Source organism: Parus major, chromosome 4A, assembly GCF_001522545.3.
Source record: "Parus major isolate Abel chromosome 4A, Parus_major1.1, whole genome shotgun sequence".
Taxonomy (NCBI): Eukaryota; Metazoa; Chordata; class Aves; order Passeriformes; family Paridae; genus Parus; species Parus major.
In genome coordinates, this window is record NC_031772.1 from 11,828,892 (window position 1) to 11,845,602 (window position 16,711).

General features: G+C 39.7%; 1 protein-coding gene across 4 annotated transcripts in view; it reads right to left on the minus strand.

Moving 5' to 3' along the window:
• The window catches only part of COL4A6 (collagen type IV alpha 6 chain), a 123,560-nt gene that overhangs the window by 37,973 nt on the left and 68,876 nt on the right, over positions 1-16,711 (minus strand). For all 4 annotated transcript variants that reach the window (XR_001521306.3, XM_015626025.3, XM_015626024.3 and 1 more), the window contains exons 4-6: positions 7,399-7,533; positions 6,318-6,362; positions 215-331 (exon numbers count right to left, since the gene is read on the minus strand). Coding sequence is in view for 3 of the 4 variants with exons in the window: in XM_015626025.3 (XP_015481511.1) it covers positions 215-331; positions 6,318-6,362; positions 7,399-7,533 (297 nt within the window). In the remaining variant the exon portion in view is untranslated. The remainder of the gene's footprint in view (positions 1-214; positions 332-6,317; positions 6,363-7,398; positions 7,534-16,711) is intronic.

Genomic DNA, 16,711 nt, shown 5'->3' on the forward strand with positions numbered 1-16,711 from the left:
ATACCCTGGGCTGCATCTGAAGGATCAATGGCAGCAAGTGAGGGAAGGGATTTTATCCTCAGAGTGCACAAAAAAAATGAGCTCTGACAACTCTAATAAACTTTGGGTTATTTGGGTTCTTCCTAAGTACTTGGCAGTTACTTCTCCAACAATGTCACAAAAAGCCAATCCTGATTTAGTAACTACAGAACACTACATTTGAGTTGGGACATACAGACAGGCCAGGTAGGCCAGGAAACCCATCTGGTCCAGAAATGCCACGACTCCCAACGGTACCATTGCAGCCATCGAGGCCAGGCAAGCCTCTAGGTCCAGACTGCCCAGGGTGACCCTGTGTAAAGGGAAGAGAAAGAATGACCAACAGGATCCATTATTTTGTTTGTAATACTGTTGTCCCCTGAAAACTGGTATCTTCTTTCCAAATGGCAACACAAACCAAAAGCATTCCACAACTCCAACCAAGTTCAGTGTATGAGAGTGCAACAGAACAAATTTCTTCAGCCAGCTTTACCCTCCCTAAAGGTTAAATCTTAGAACATTGGCTGTATTCATCTGATTACTTTTTTCTCCAAGGGATAGCTTTCTGAAGTACATAACTTGTGCATGAGTAGGTCCCAAAAGGCCAGTACTCATCCCACAGTAATGTGAACCATATGAAGTGTAACTGTGTCAAACAGCATGCAAGGGTACACCTGACACCAGGAATGGAAACTGCTCATGTAAAAGCAAGGGCAGAGGCAGACTCAAAAATATTAAGCAGTTATAATTCTAATCTTCTTGGAGTGACTTCTCTTCTTCTCCATTGTGGATTCTTTCTTTTAGTAGATCAAAAGATGTTAAAGCTCCAGTATCAGGCTGTTGATACTAAATGCAAAAATGGTGATAAATGCAAAAAGCAAGCAGGGAACAGAGCCTGTGTGAAACTAAGTCACACAGGCTTCTCACTCTGGCCTGAGAAAGCATGAGAAAGAATCCAAACAGTCCTTGGTAAAGGACAACAATCTGCAGGTGTTGTTTAGTCAAGGGGTGGTGTTGCACTTATGGTGAGGTGTTGCTTTAATGACCAGTGAGAGTTTTACCTCTCAGACCTTCTGAAACGTGTATAAAAGAAGATTAAGAATAATAAACTTGTCTCTCTTGGACAATGTAGCTAAGAGAGTCAGTGTCATACTTCTCACCGTCCCTAATATAGTGCGACATCAGGCAATTCAAGTAGAACAGCTTTGATTTGTTATATTAAACATAAGACCTTAGGCAAAGCAACTGGGAGAAAGATGCAATTAAACTAACAACATTTAATAAAAAATTATTTGCAATGGCCAATTATTAATCAAGCAGAGCAAAATACAATTGCACCTAATTCTGATTTCACATGTCTTTTGCCCTGGTATAGCTCTACTAATTTGACTTGAGTTTACTCAGCATGGTACTAGCGCAAAGGAGATCAAAGCTTGGGACTTCAGGTAGTTTTTCTTCAGTGCCATATGAATATCTGAGGGCAGAAGGCAGAAAGGCAGAACTGTCAGTCACAATGCCCAAGTGTCAGGCAGCTCCTTATTCTATACTGCTTTCCTATAAATGAACCCTGTGTCACTCAAAAATATTGTTTCAAAACAAGAAGAAAAATAAAACTTATGGAGATAGGATCAGTAACTTGACAGTTCTCTCCCCTCTGTACATGGTGATCTTGACTCATCCCAGAAGTACTTTTGCTTGATCCCAATGATTTGTCCTTAAGATACAGCACTAAGCAAGTTATGACTCACATTAGGAAAGTTTTAAAAAAAAAAAAAAGATAAAATGGTGATAAAGCAGAACATTAACAATCCTTCATGCCTGACACTTAAAATAAAACACATTTGAAACACTACAAGTCTTCCCAGTCCAAGCCAATAGCATTTACTCTGAAGAAATTCAATGAGAACTCTGCAGTAATGTAAAGCCTTATATCTAAGGATCTTTAAATATTTTGAAAATATGTGGAAATGCTATAATCTTAATTTTATAGATGGGAAGCTTGGGACACACAGCAGCAGAGTGATTTTCTCAAGGATACAGACTAACTTAGGCCATAATTATGTAAGCTCAAGATGATCACCGGTCTCAGCTGCTGTCGGGACAGCTATTCCACATTGCTGCTTACTCACATGTCCCTCCTCCCTGTGCTGGCAGAGTAGGAAACAAACACAGCAGAGAAATAATTGTTCTGTTTCTTAACGGGGTTAATTTTCAGTCAGATGAAGTTCTTGATCCACTCATCTGGCAACTGCATTGAGATTTGTGCCAACAAAAGCGGGAGAGACCTTATCTACTTTCTGTCAACCAGCAAGGTACAAAGTGAATCAATGTCAAGTGTGTCTCAACTACATGATTTAGGCAGCTCATCCAGACAAATATAAATTTGAGATTTAACAAGGAATGGAATGAAATCATCCTAAAGCATTACCATCAGAGACCACTGCATTAACAATACCAGTTGCTCTGCTTGTCAAAATAACCACACGTGGTGTGCAAGCAGGAACTTGCCAGGCACTGGTAAATCAACTGGAGAAGGCTGAAGCAGCAATTTATTGCCACTTACATTTTTCTCTTAGAAATTACCTAACTAATTTGATCCATGCAGGATGTCATACCAAAGAGCATCAAGTCTCTGATGGGACAGGCAGTGACTGCAGAGTCAGAGGCCAGACTTGTCAGTGTCTATCAGATCTTTCACTTTGTTTACAGCATCAACAAAACCAAGTAGCTATGTGGGACAAGTGCGCATGTATCTGGTTACAGTACAAGGTGACCAAGCTTTAGAGAAGATGAAAGGGCCAACATCTGCCCCTCAGAGTGAGACAACAGGGAGCTAAGCCGCTCCAGCTTTCATGCTTGCCAAGAGCCAGCCCATGGAGGCAGCTTCCAGGTGAGCCATGTCATGGGAAACGCTTTGAGTGAGATCTCCTAACTCTCAGACCAAAACAGTCTGTAAGAGGCCCAAAGGACTTTGGTATCCTCTTAAAATGTGAGTAGGGCTCACAGAGAGAGGACATAAAATATGCTAATCACAGTGATTTCTTATGTATGCTAAATAAACCTGTGCCCTTATCACTTAATCCCATGGCATCAATGTCTGCAGTTTTGTGCAAAAGCATGACACAGACTGACACATAAGCATGCACATACACATTCTGTGTCTTACTTTAGGAAAACAATGCACAGGATTTCCTGCTTTAAATCCAATCTGCAAGATTTTATTTTAATACCCTTAATACAATATTTTATTTTAAGACCCTTATCTGAGGAGATACTGAACGCCCACAACTGACTTCCTTGAGAGTTGCTAAGTCCTGCCTTAAAAGAACCTTTTTCCCAGGGGTTTTAAATACTGATTTAAATACTGATTTAAATTGCTGTTTTGACCTGAAAAAAGTGGTGGTTAATAATTTCATTGCTCTCAGCTCCTCTAATTCCTGTTTTGGCAGATGTACCAATTGAACACAAGCACCTCAATTGACTAAGGCAGAAGACTTTCACAGACTTTACTTATACATTTCAGGGTGGTTAGTTTACAGATCTGAGTTAAAACACAGGCTGGAGAGATGCTTGTGCTCTCTGTACTCACAAAAGGAAGCATTTGTTGTGAGACAGATAAGGAAACTGGTTATCTGGGCCCTCCTTTATCAGACTTGCTTATACACTGACACTGTGATCCCAAGGGACCTCTTTTCAAAGTCAAACAGCAAAAAGGCAATCCCAACAGGAGAGATTGATTAATAATTAAAAACAGAGAAACAAATCAATTAAGGATGAATACAAAACTAAATGAATAAACAGTTTCATGGATTGCTAAAGTAAGTGGCCTTTCTACAGCCATCGCCAAGTGCTTGCATTTACTCTAGGAAGGTCATAAAACTGCCCCTTCATATAGCTCTGGCTTTCATTGCACAGACAAGCTCTCACTTATAAAAATATTTCCTTCTAGAACTCCTTGGACAGTTCATGAAAAGCTATGTACATCTCCCAGCTTCAGTTCCAGCCTTTGCCAGAGGTGTCCTTGAATCTTGTCCTATAGGAAAAAATAATCTTCCCAAGTAGGGTTAAGGATTTGAGGGCTTCTCCTATAGCATGACATGAAAGCCTAGCAATAAACACATGTAGATGCTGTATTTACTAAATTAAAGGGATTAGTCAGGCCAGCTGCAACAACATGATTTACTTGCCACCAGCACCCCACTGAGCAAACTCTGTGGAATACCACTTCTCTTAAGGTCAACAGTGGGATACCCCTCTGAATAACAGCCTTGCCCATGGCCACAACTAAACTACATCTGCCCATACTAACATGCCTGCATACTACAAAGAATCTCTCTTCATATTTGGATGTGCAGAGATAGCAATATATTTTTACTTCTCCTATCTTTTTCACACAAAAATGCTCTCTCCTTTGTTCTGCATTTCACACATCCATACAAAGTGCCTACATTTGTATACACTTCACAAAGAATCTAAGTTACTCCCTTACTCTGAAAAGTAATGGCAAAACCAAAAATATTTACTCAAGCAATGCCAGTTGCTATTTTCACCCTATAATGGAAGCATTTATCTCAGTGGTTATAATGTAAACAGTACAAACAAGTTTTCCTTTCCGCTTTTCCTGCCCTGCAGTTGTGGCACAGAGGACACACAGTGCTGAGCACTTTGCTATTCATGACCAGCAAAATCCACCTCTTTCCCATTCACTCATCTGCAAAATGTTGCAAAGCAGAGTAGATCTGCATATGCTGGAGGCTTCGAATCCTCTCATCTGCCTCCCCTACTCTCTCCTTGGAATGCCTGATGTTGCCAACTACCTGGCAATGGCTGTTGCTCTATCTCTACATCCCCTCATTGCTGGGAATCCCCTTTCTCCAGAGCCTCATCTGAAAAAAATACCCTGAGAACAGCATGTTCTCACAGTGTGCTCAATTAAATTAAGTACTATAGGAACAGCTTGTTCTCTTCAGATCTAGACAGCTGGCTGATGGTAAAAGAAAAGAAAAAAAAAAGCAGCAAGGGAGTAGAGCAGGAGAAAAAAACAGACAAGGGTGAGCAGAGGGGGACCAAAGACAAGGGCCAGGAAGGAACTGGAATGAAACAAGTTAATTTACAAGGCAAACTGTGAATTTTCAGCCAATCTATCACTACAATTCAGTTTTTGATAGCAAGTAAGAAAACACAGCTCAATTGTTGGAGCTCCTGGTCATCTGAGAAACCAGGGAAGATGAGAAAGAGTATAAGCATAGTCTGAAGGCACAATGACACACAGGATGGAAAAATGTCATCAAGAAAATAAAAATATTCTAATATCAGAAGGAGGAAGCAGGATAAACCAAATAGTGTAGAAAGAGCAAGGAAGTTTTTGGGGCAATTTTAAAACTGATCCAATTAAAGTTCCCCTGAGATATAGCAAGATACTTTTGCAAAAATCACTGGTGAAACCAAAGCAAAAGAAAGCTGACCAAAACACTCTAGGCACATAATTTTTTTAAACTGTCTCTAGAATGTAAAATTCTAAAGAATGAAAGAAACAAAAAGTTTCTCATGGTCAGTGAAAGTGTCTACCTGCCCGTCACCTGATCTAAACCTAGAAGAGAATCAAGAGTTATCTGGAGGGCGTCAGCTCTCATCGCTGCTTTCATTCATGTCATAACAAAAGATTGAGGGAGACCTGGAAACAGCTATCACATGCAAGAAGGCTACTGCAAAGTAAAAGTGGAACAATCTTCTCTCTGTGTCCCTGATCAGTAACATGATAACTAAGACTAAAAAAAACTTTAAAAAAAAACTTTTTAACATGCAGAAAGTAAGACTGAAGTTAGGCATTAGAAAGGCTTTTCTAATAGAGAAATTAGTCTCCATCATCACAAGGTTTTAAGAATTTGTTAGGAAACACATGCTAAAAATGGCCTGAATCACAGCTGATCATGCCTGTTTGACTCCCTGAGGTTCCTTTAAATTCTGCAAGTCTATGATTTTACAATACAGTGTTTTTTAGGCAGTGCTGAGGGAACATGGTGCTGAAAAAAAAGCTAATCGTGGAAACAAACCCCATGTAACTCAGGCTCACTTTCTGGTATGTCTCAACTTCCTATTATCCTATATGTATCAACTTCCTATTGTCTTACAAAACAGCATCGAATTACCAGGTAGATTAACAAACAGCCATTTTCCTCCAGATAGAAGCAAGCAATTGCAAGGTAGACTATGCATGTGCTAGGACAATCTAATCATGTTCAGGTGCTTTTAGTCATGGTTACTATTCTGGTGATTTATATTTACATATGCAAACTTACTGGGATCCCATTGATGCCCTGAAATCCTGGAACTCCCATTGGACCCTGAAGAAAAAGAGTACACATTATATTTCTGTTCATCAGTCTGTATATTTCAGTTACAGAAGTCAAGCTCAGTCAGAGCTTGACTGGATGCCAAATGAGTGTTTCAGGAATGTTTTAATCAGGCAATTTAAGGCAAAAATATAATCTCCTGCTGCATATCTGGGGAAAACAAGATGCCAGGAAAATAAACAATCCGCTATAAATTTAACCCATTTCTTTCCAAGAGTTTCAACAAAACTTACATATTTTTCTGTCTATACTTGGATAGGATACCCAGAGATATGGAGACAGCTGCATTAACTTCAGACTGCCAAAGCTGCAAGTAATTACCACACCTTGTTGCTCTGCTCTGAATAGTAGCAAAACAGACTGTGTAAGCAGAATACCCAGCCTAAATTGTTCTTGCTTTGGAAAACTAAAATATATTTCTCACGCAAGGGATGAAGAGAGAGAGAGTCTTATGGCATGTTGGTATTGCATATGTATCGTTTCAGGGGATAGAAGCTGTTTTGGAGTAAATGGATTTTTTTCAGTGCAAAGGAATTATTTCCAATCTTGCACACTGCATTCATTGACACCTACACCTTATGGGCTACTCCATTTATTATGACATAGTTTATTGTATTCTTTTTGTTAGATATAACTTTGCACCTGTAAAACTGAACTGCAGATTTTGTTTAGTACCATTCTTTTTGTTTTTCTAGACACCAACTCAGGATCTTCTACACAAGAACTAGCCCCATGTCTCCCTGAACAGAGTGTGAATAATAGCCATTTACTGCTGGGCATATGAAGTGCAATATTGCAATAGCAATACTCATTTGGCTGTAGTTCACCTACCAGGATGGCTACACTGTTCAGCAGCTTGAGCATCTGTATTCTCATTCAAAAATAAATGCAGACAGCTCTCTAAAGATACAGTTGAAATTGTATTTTTATCCCTGGACATATAGCCCAAGATTATCTTTATTCACTCAAAAATATATACAAGGCCATAGAACTATTGCAAGGACAGAAAAGTCACTGTTGAGCCTACCTTGTCACCTTTCTGTCCAGCTGGTCCAGGAGGGCCCACTGCTCCTCTCTCACCTTTTGCTCCAGGCAAACCTTCTGGGCCAGTAAATCCCGGTGGTCCTATTGGCCCTTGAAGCCCAATCAGTCCTGGTCGACCCTAATAGACATTAAAAAGAAGCCAATGCATCGTGTCCACAAACTCCTTTGTAATTACTCTTTCCAAATCAATTTTTAATGCAATTTGATGCATCTTTGGTAGTTAGGACATCCTAAAGTTTTACCTGTTCATTCTGAGACAAAGACTGCCCAAAATTGCATGATGGACTTGAGATGGGGCCACACCAGCACAGAGTAGAGAAGGACAACCACCTCCCTCAGCTGACTGGTGATGATATGCTGAATCATTAAGGCTGGAAAATTCCAAGATCAAGTCCAGCCTTCTACTGAATACTATCATGCACTAAACCATATTGACAAGTGCCACACCCATTCATTTTTTGAATAATTCCAGGTATGGTGACTCCACTATGTTCCAGTTCTTAACCATTCTTGCAGTGAAGATTTTTTTCCTAATTTCCAACCAGAGTCTCCCTTAGCACAATTTGAGGCCATTTCCCCTTGTGCAAACGCTGGTTGCCCAGAAGAGGCTGATCCCCACCTCACTACAACCTCCTTTCAGAAAGCGATAAGGTCCCTACGGAGCTACCTTCTCTCCAGGCTAAACAAGCCCAGCTCCATCAGCCGCTTCTCATCAGACTTGTGGTCCAGACCCTTCAGATGCTTTGCTGTCCTTCTCTTGACACGCCCCAGCACCTCAGTGTCCGGGGTTACAGTAAGAAAACCCCTTTACCTGGAAGCTCTCAAGCGCAGAAAGAAGCAGCGCGCTCCGCGGACTCCCGGGGTGCAGTGCCGGGCGCTGCCGGCAGAGGGCGCGACCCCCGAGGGATCCGCTGCGGGCGCTCCCGGCTGTCCCTGGCCCGGGAGATGCCCCTCGAGTGCCCGACACCGCTCTGCGTTAACGTTAACGTTAAGAACATGATAGAGACCAGTCCGAGGTCCCAAAGTGCTAGCAGAAAATGCAGTTTATGGCTATATTTTCTACTGGCAAGACAATCCGTGGATTACACAAAGAATCAAGATATACAGTAAAATAGAATGGAGGAGGAAGTTAAAAAACTCACATACCTTAATAATCCCACCACATAATTCCCTTTCCTTTTAATTCTCATGTTCATGGAAGTGTGTTTCCCTTCTATTTCCCTAACTCAGTAAAAGAGTGGAAGGAATGCAGCTCCCTGCTGCAAGTGTTTTAGTAATCTCAGCTGGAGACATACAAAGTCCTAACTCTGTGGCTTGGCAGGTAAAAGACTTTTACTGTTAATTTAAAAATGCATTGTTATATGTTCAAAATCAAGCAAAGTGAAAGAAACTGTACCTGAGGTTAAAAATTCTTTTTCCAGGATAATTTTTAGTACCTGTTTAGTACCTGTTTATTTTACCTAAAATATTTTTTCCCATGTTCCATGTGTCTTCACTGTTGGAACAGTTTTAACTGCAATATTCCCATATCACTCTTTCTGTTGTGATTGTTTCATCCTGGCCTTTTAACTGAGGTCAAGTGCATGTTTGATATTTCATACCTTTTCTGTCTAGACATTGCCCATAGTGTTCACTTCCAGAGGCACAGACTCACATCTGAAAGGACTTTTACGATTATTGTTGATTATTTTGAATGTGTTGATTATTTTTAGCTTTCTTCACCCTGGGCTAATTATCAATGGAATCCTTTATATTGGAAACTATATAATCAGAACATTAATCCCCAAATCTTCAGTAGTCCTTGGCAACCATACACAAGAAACGTCAAAAATCACGTGCTTTGCTCTCACTTAAAAAAGTTAGAGCTGAGACCGAATTTCCCATAATCACAAGCAATTCAGAGACTTTCAGGCAATTATTCACTTACAAAGCATGGATTGTGGACTGTTTACCTCAAGGCAACACAGCAGTGGTGAGGCATAACCTAAAAATGGGCACTTTACACTTACAGTCTTACTTACCTCTCACAAAATAAATGGTATCCAAGAGCCCACCAAGTTTGTAGAGAAATCACACTGTGAATTCCTCATTTGTTTGAATTGCTAATACTTTTGTATTCCATTAGCTTGATTGCCTGGTTAATGACAGTTTTTCACAGTGACTGGAACTGATGGGAATTAGCATTTTAGGAGGCTTTTGTTTTGATCTGCTTCAGGTGGCTCTGAGAAATATATCTAGACTGGAGAGTAAAGACCAGCAACTACATCTTCTGCTTGTGGTTGGATGAGCAGTTCTCTGACAGAAGAACTAAATATATTCTCTATGATTACAGGGCCCACAGCTACATAGCTCTCTCCTGCATTAGTGCCCAACAAGGAAGATTTTAACAGCACATGAAAATTTTGTCCAGTGCCTTGGGGTGTCACTAAAACATAAGGACACAGTAAAGTGCTTCTAATCTCTCTGATAATGTGATTATGTCATGATAATCAGGCTCTCAAGAATTCCCACTGTTTCTTTTGAAGTTTGTGTGGATGGAAATCATGTTTTCTATGCTCAAACAAAGGACTTGCCTTCACTGCTAAAAAAGGAGTATTTTTTGTCACTAAGCAGCACTCCCATAAACTGTTCCAAGATTAGAGCATTGTAAAGAGCAGGCACGGTGGCATGCAGGAACAATTTGAGAATAACAGCACAATGAAGACTCAGATTTTACCATAAGAGAGGTAGACCTCAGTGCCAGGTGGAACTTCTGTCTGACCTCGTTGTGCTTACCTAGTCTTTATTGCGCTTTAGCACCACAATTGCTCTTACTTATCCAAAGGATATAAAGAATAAAACATCTCTTAGCAGTGAGGACAAGCTGAAATATAAAATGTGGATTACACCAAACAAAAACTACAACAACAGAGCTCCCTATTTTTAATTTTTAATGTTCAACATACTTTACACAGTAGCCTGCAGAAAAGCCATTAGCAATTAATGTAAACAGTATAATTTTGGTTTCCCAGATGTACGACAATCATTCTTAAAAATAGGAAAATTATGGAATGCTAATAACACCAATCAATAACAAAGCAAATTACTGTGGCTTGTGAATGTTCTCTCAAATGTCCACTAGAATTTCATATATTTGAAACCTGACCTTCATTCCCAAACAAATTTGTGCACCAGGCTTTTACAATGCAGCAGCACTAAATGAGACTCCTGTATGTAATGATGCAGATAAAAATAACATTAGTTTTTTATATACATGGGAATTTTCACAGATAATTTTAGATTCTGACCAAGTCTGTATCACAAGTTCAACATGAATCATATGTATCTCTGTTACGCACATATCCATTGCAAACTGTTACAAATACACAGCTAGCTCAGACATTCAGCTTTCCATTCTCAATGTGTGGTAAGCAAGAGCAAAAAATGCCTGGAACAGGAACCTCCCATTGTTTCTGAGTCACCACACTGCAGAAGGAGGTAAAACCAAAAAGCCCCAAAGTGTAATTTGATGGCAGTGGCTTTCAAGATAGAAAAGGTTCTGCAACATGTACCTTCTTCCCTGTACCCTTTTAAATTCATCTGTGTCCCAGGGTGTCAAGAGGAAAGGCTTGTATAATGGGTAATGATGGGGCCTCTGCTGCTGCACAATCCAACACATCACAGTCTCTCCATTGTCCCTACCCCTTTTTCCAACTCTAATACCCCACATAAATTTTTGCCCACTGAAGCAGAGCTGCTACACATAGTATTGCAAATTCCAAACATTCTTTTATTTCTCATTGCCTCTGTGAGCTTGGAGAATAAAGTGCAAATCTATTTGATTAGTCACTGTGTAAAGGAACACACATGAAAGTGGTATGGAACCACTAGATATGCCCCTTATTTCTGGGGCAAAAAAACAAGTACATACTTACTTTGGGAACAATTCAACTAAGTCACTGTCAAATGCCAACTCTGTGATTCATCACCATAAAGAACACTGGAACCCACTACGAGAAATCTAGCAGCTCTGGTGAAAATACTACTAGGAAGCAGAATTGCTTCCTGTTTCTGTTAACAAATTTGTAGACTGTCATATTTCAAGCAGCAAAGCACTATTCATTTTCTAAGCAAAATTAAGCTCCTGTGTATGAAAAGAGCAACTAAATTTAAATACGCTCATGCCTTCTGAAACTAACATATGTTTTCTTCTCTATGAGAATTCAGTGACCAATTTTTTTAAAAGGGTCTTATTCACATTCTCTATTCCTTCACCCATTATTTTCCCCATAAAACATGTTCTGTTGACACAAAAGATTGTTAGTGAAATATTTACTTCATGAGCAAATGCTTTGTAGGTTGAAGCATCTTATGCTTGTTTGATTACATAAAGGTGAACCAAACAGACAACCATTAACTCATTACATTATGGCCCTAAAAATGTATGTTCTCATATACTGCACACTCTAATCCTGAAACTTTTAAGGAAGATCTATGTACCCGATTCCTGTTGGACAGGACAGCCTGTAAAAGGGACTGGTCCCTCAAAATGCTCTTACACACAAACAAATTGCATTTACCATTGAAACCAGGGACATTCTCTCTGATGAGAGACACCAGGTTACAAAAGTTGACCCAGGAATCTCACCAAACTCAGGTGAGGGGTCTCTCAGTGACTTACCGGTGCAAGGCAACTGTGTCCACTGTGAGCAGCACAGCCTTGGGATAACCTTCAACTTTCTACCTGTATTTCCTTACCTTCTCCTCTTCAGTCACCCTGCCTTCACAGCAAGATTCCCACAGCAGTGGTTCTGTCTTGCTAGATACACAGCGAGTAGCACAACAGTGTCTTGCTCTCACTTGTGGCCCCACAGTTCTACTGTAATAAAAATAATTACTGATGAAAACTACATCACTGTTTTTCCTAAATTACAGGTCAGGTATCCAGTGCCCTGCTCACATTCCAGAGTAAGTAATTATTCTCTCTACTGAAAAACACTTTGTACTTTTAAAGAAAATTATTCTTCAGTTCTTCTTCTAAAAACTTAGGGGAAGACCTAAGTTAAAAATTGCTCCTTTATTTGTGTCATATTATTCACTGTTCCTCTACACAGCTGCTTACCTACACAGCATGAGAAAAATACAAAAAACTGTATGTGCACACAGAAATAATGGACCAGAAAAAAATCCAGTGCAACAATCCTGTTTCCTTCAGCATCTTCCCAAAAATGCCATTGCTTGGGATTTTTTCTGCTTTGTTCTCTGTTTAAGGAAGAACATTAGGGTGATCATTTTTATTTCATTTAATTTTAATAAAATTGACTATTTTTTCACGTACTATGTAAAATTCTTTAGTATCACAATGCCTTTCAGAAGTTTTCTTTTTATGCAAAGTAGCCTTCGGCATGCTCACACTGCCGACCGTCAAGGTTGCCCTGGTCATCTCAGGACCAATATTTTAGTGTAGAAATAAGCAGCTGCAGGCTGGGTCTAAACAATTTTAAATTTTAGTTCATGTAATAAACTCAATTTTCAAAAAATACTTCTGTTATTTCCACTAAGCTTAACTAGACATGACTGCAAGTAGAAAATCTAGCTGATGTGTGTGCATGTATATGTATGTATGTGTATATATACATGGTTTTACATTCTATTTTTTAATTGCCTAAAAAATAATTAAAATTTGATTCTACAAATCATTTCATGAATTCCATCAGGAAAAAAAGTTGCAATGGCTGGTTTACCACATTATAATCATAGAACTATATATGAACCCTAGACAATTTTAAAGAATATCTTTATTTTTAAATTGGATATTTAAATCTATGAAAAGTTTGTTTCTTATAATGCTTGATTTCCAGTTAAAAGCTTTCATGAAACATTCTGATCAAATCAATTCCACGTATTCGTTATTTCTATTTAAAACACACAGAGACCACATACTGACATCTTTTTCCCCACAACAATGCCAAGACTGACCCAATGTTAACTGAGAGTAATTATTCCATTTTATACTTCACAACTTTCTGAACCAACTATGAAAAATGTACAAAAGTCTAAAAGCATAACTTTAACTTTGATTGCCTTTTTGCTTTGATGCTGTGGAATGTCCAAGTTAGATAAGAAATAAGCTCCTGTGGAAAGGTTCTGGGCCACAGAGAGCACAGATAACATGAAAGCCTGTCAAAGTTCCTTGTAGGCTGCAACATCTGTGTGACAGATACACCACTAAGGCGACAGCCTTCCTGTGCTGCGCTACAGAGAGGAGGGGAGCCATGGGTAACACCCCACAATGACAGGCACTACAGGAACAAAAATATTTGAGTTATGGGGATTTTTTAAAATAAAGAACAAGCAACAAGATTCACAAAGTAGAGCGATGATTACATTGTATTTCAATTAAACAAATAACCAACGTATAAAAATTATGAGTTAAAGCTTATTTTTAATGAGCTACATTATATATTTGAATTACATTTACTTGTCTTTTTCATGATCATCAGTCCAAATTATGCCTTTTTTGAGCAGAATAAAGATTTGCAGAGACTAGATCCTGATGAATTGCACCACAGAGTATATCACCAGAGAAGAGGTGATCACCCCTGAATCCCCAGATTACCCACTGTTTAAGCCAACTGGCCATAAACCTCAGGTGATATGTGGTCATCTGAGATTAAGTTTTTGCTATTTTCCACACCAAAAGTTTTACCTTGACTGATATCTTTAGGGCCTTTTTGTGTTTTCAATTGGCAGAGCAATAAAAGCTTCATACACAAATGAAGACAATTTACGTAGACAGCATATGAGACTGACAACAGACATTTCTCTGAAATCATGCACAGGTTTAAGCCTGAATTAGAGGCAGCTGAGGAAATGAGACATGAAGGAGGAGGTAACATAGGCAGGAACTGCTGCTGCACCTTATGACACTGGCACAACACTCATCAACATTCAAAAAAATAGGGCTTATACTGAAATACTTGATTATGAAATCTTAACAAAAATGTTGAAGAAAGTGAGGTCTGACTTCAGTTTACTTATGAACTAAGCTTTTTTTTTTAAAAAAAGTAAAAATTTAATAAAAGAGCATAGTACAGCCAAAGGTTTGAATGGTTTATGAGATTTTATGGTCTTTTGCATCCCCAGTACATATTCTCTCGCTCAAGCCTTCAGTGCCTAGTTTCTCAAAAGTGTTTTAGAAAGCCTTTACAGTTCCCAACCTGTTCATATAGGACAGCAACTGTCATAACATTTTCCTGCCCTTAACTGAAGAAAGAGAATTTGAGTATTGTATACATCTCTTGACAGCAGAATAAGTCCTGACCTGAATTTCAATACAAAAGAATTAGTTATTTCAGAAGAAAACACAGGGTTTCCCTAGAACTTTTTACCATTCTTCTGACGGGTGTACAGAAATGTAGACAAGGTAGCATATGCAAAGTATTTTCCTCCCCAGGATGCACACAAGTCATCTCTGGTGAGAGCATGGCAGTGGAAATGACCGAATGCTAACTCCTTGGCAGCCAGTTTCCAAAACAGGAGACGGGTAAAATGAAAAGTGAGGGTCACAGCCCCTCTCTTCCCTGGTTCTCATTGCCATAAGTACATATATGTGTATATGTATCATCTCTTCCACACATTTGGTAAAATCAAGCAAGTTATTGTTCACAAACTATTTAATGGGATTTTACTTAACTCATTACTGAGGAAGATATGACACTAATCATAGATATTAGACAAGTCTCCTGAGAAAAACAGATGTTGAATTGTAGCAACTTCATGGACAGCCACATCAGGACTGCCGCCCACAAAACCACAGCTTCTGACTCTCCTTAAGATACCTCTTACAACACACAACATTTTGCTATGGGCTCATGAGGAAAGAACATGCAGTGCTGTATTATTTTCCCTTCCACTTATCCCTAGCACCCCAGAGAACAAACAAACAAAAAAAAAAAGCTCAATGTGTTTCTAAAGAACTGTTTAAGTGAACAGTGACAATGAACTTGTTCCCTCCTGCTTTGGCTGGCATTTCCAAGCTGCCTTCCTCATGGACTCAATTGACAGAAGCTTCATTGTTGCAAAAAAAATGTTGTCAGTAGAAAATTAGCTGTATTAAGTACTGTACTGAACAAATTAAATTCTGCCAGTGTCAGGCCTGTTAAGACTATTAAAAGGACATTGTATCTAGAAAGGCAGGGAGGGTTCAGCCACATGCTGAAGGTGAACAGACTCCAAACCTCCGCAGGATCCGCTGTGTCCAGATCTGTTAATTTGCTTTGGGCTTCTCTCCAGTTCTTTCCTTTACAACAAACCCATTTTTAAAAACCATGTAATTCCCCTCTGCAAGCAAAGGTTATGAAAAGTTCGTGTCTCCTCAGAGACCAAATAGGGATGTGGGCAGAGAGTAGATCTAGCAGGAAGCGGCTGCCTGAACCAGCATTTTCCCAGTACAGCTATTCCTTAGCAGCAGACAGGATGGTTTGGGCTTCCCTGTTGAACTGAGGGGCAGAGCTTCTGACTATCATGCATCCCACATGGGTACTGCCCATGGGAATCTTGTCTGGGTGTGGATAAAGTGATAGTTTAACTCTGTAAGAGCAGGATGTTGCACACCTATGGGGAGGGAGGGACATAAAGTATTTCATGAATCTTTTAGACAAACTTCCTGAACTGGAGCTCTTTTTTACAGCTTCAAAGCTACAGATAAGCTCTTCCCAGCTTCAGCTTCTGTCAGCAACTAAATTAAGTTTCCAGTCCATTTAAATCTTGGCATTATCCTGGGGAACCCATTTCCACAAGATGCACCTAAGACAAGCAGTTGTCATGGAGTTACTTTACCTTTAAGAAAAGTTGAAGTTTCTGGGAACTGCCTGGAGTCTTTTCTCCTGACCAATTATCAGTCATTGCTGAGAACTGAGAGCAGTTTAGGCCATTGAAAAGTGGGATCAACTTGTGAACCCTACCTTAAAATGTAAAACCAGAGCTCTCTTGGTTCTCTTTGTTTCCTGGCTGTGAAGAGTGGCGGAGCTCCAGGCCTCCCGTTCCCAGCCCACGCCATGCGGGCCGGTGTCCTGGTTTAGGGCAAATTTGGGAAAAAACCTCCAATGCCCCCCCCCACCAAGGGAGCAAACCCACATGGCCCTTTTCCCCCACCCCCCAACCGGTTCGGGAAGAGAACAGTCTCTGATAACAAACTCGGTGCTTCTTTTCCACTCACTTTTAGTCTCAGATGGAATTTTAAGAATATAAAACCTGTCTCTGGGTTAGGTGGACGAATGGGGATACAATTTAACATCATAATCAACCCAGGACAG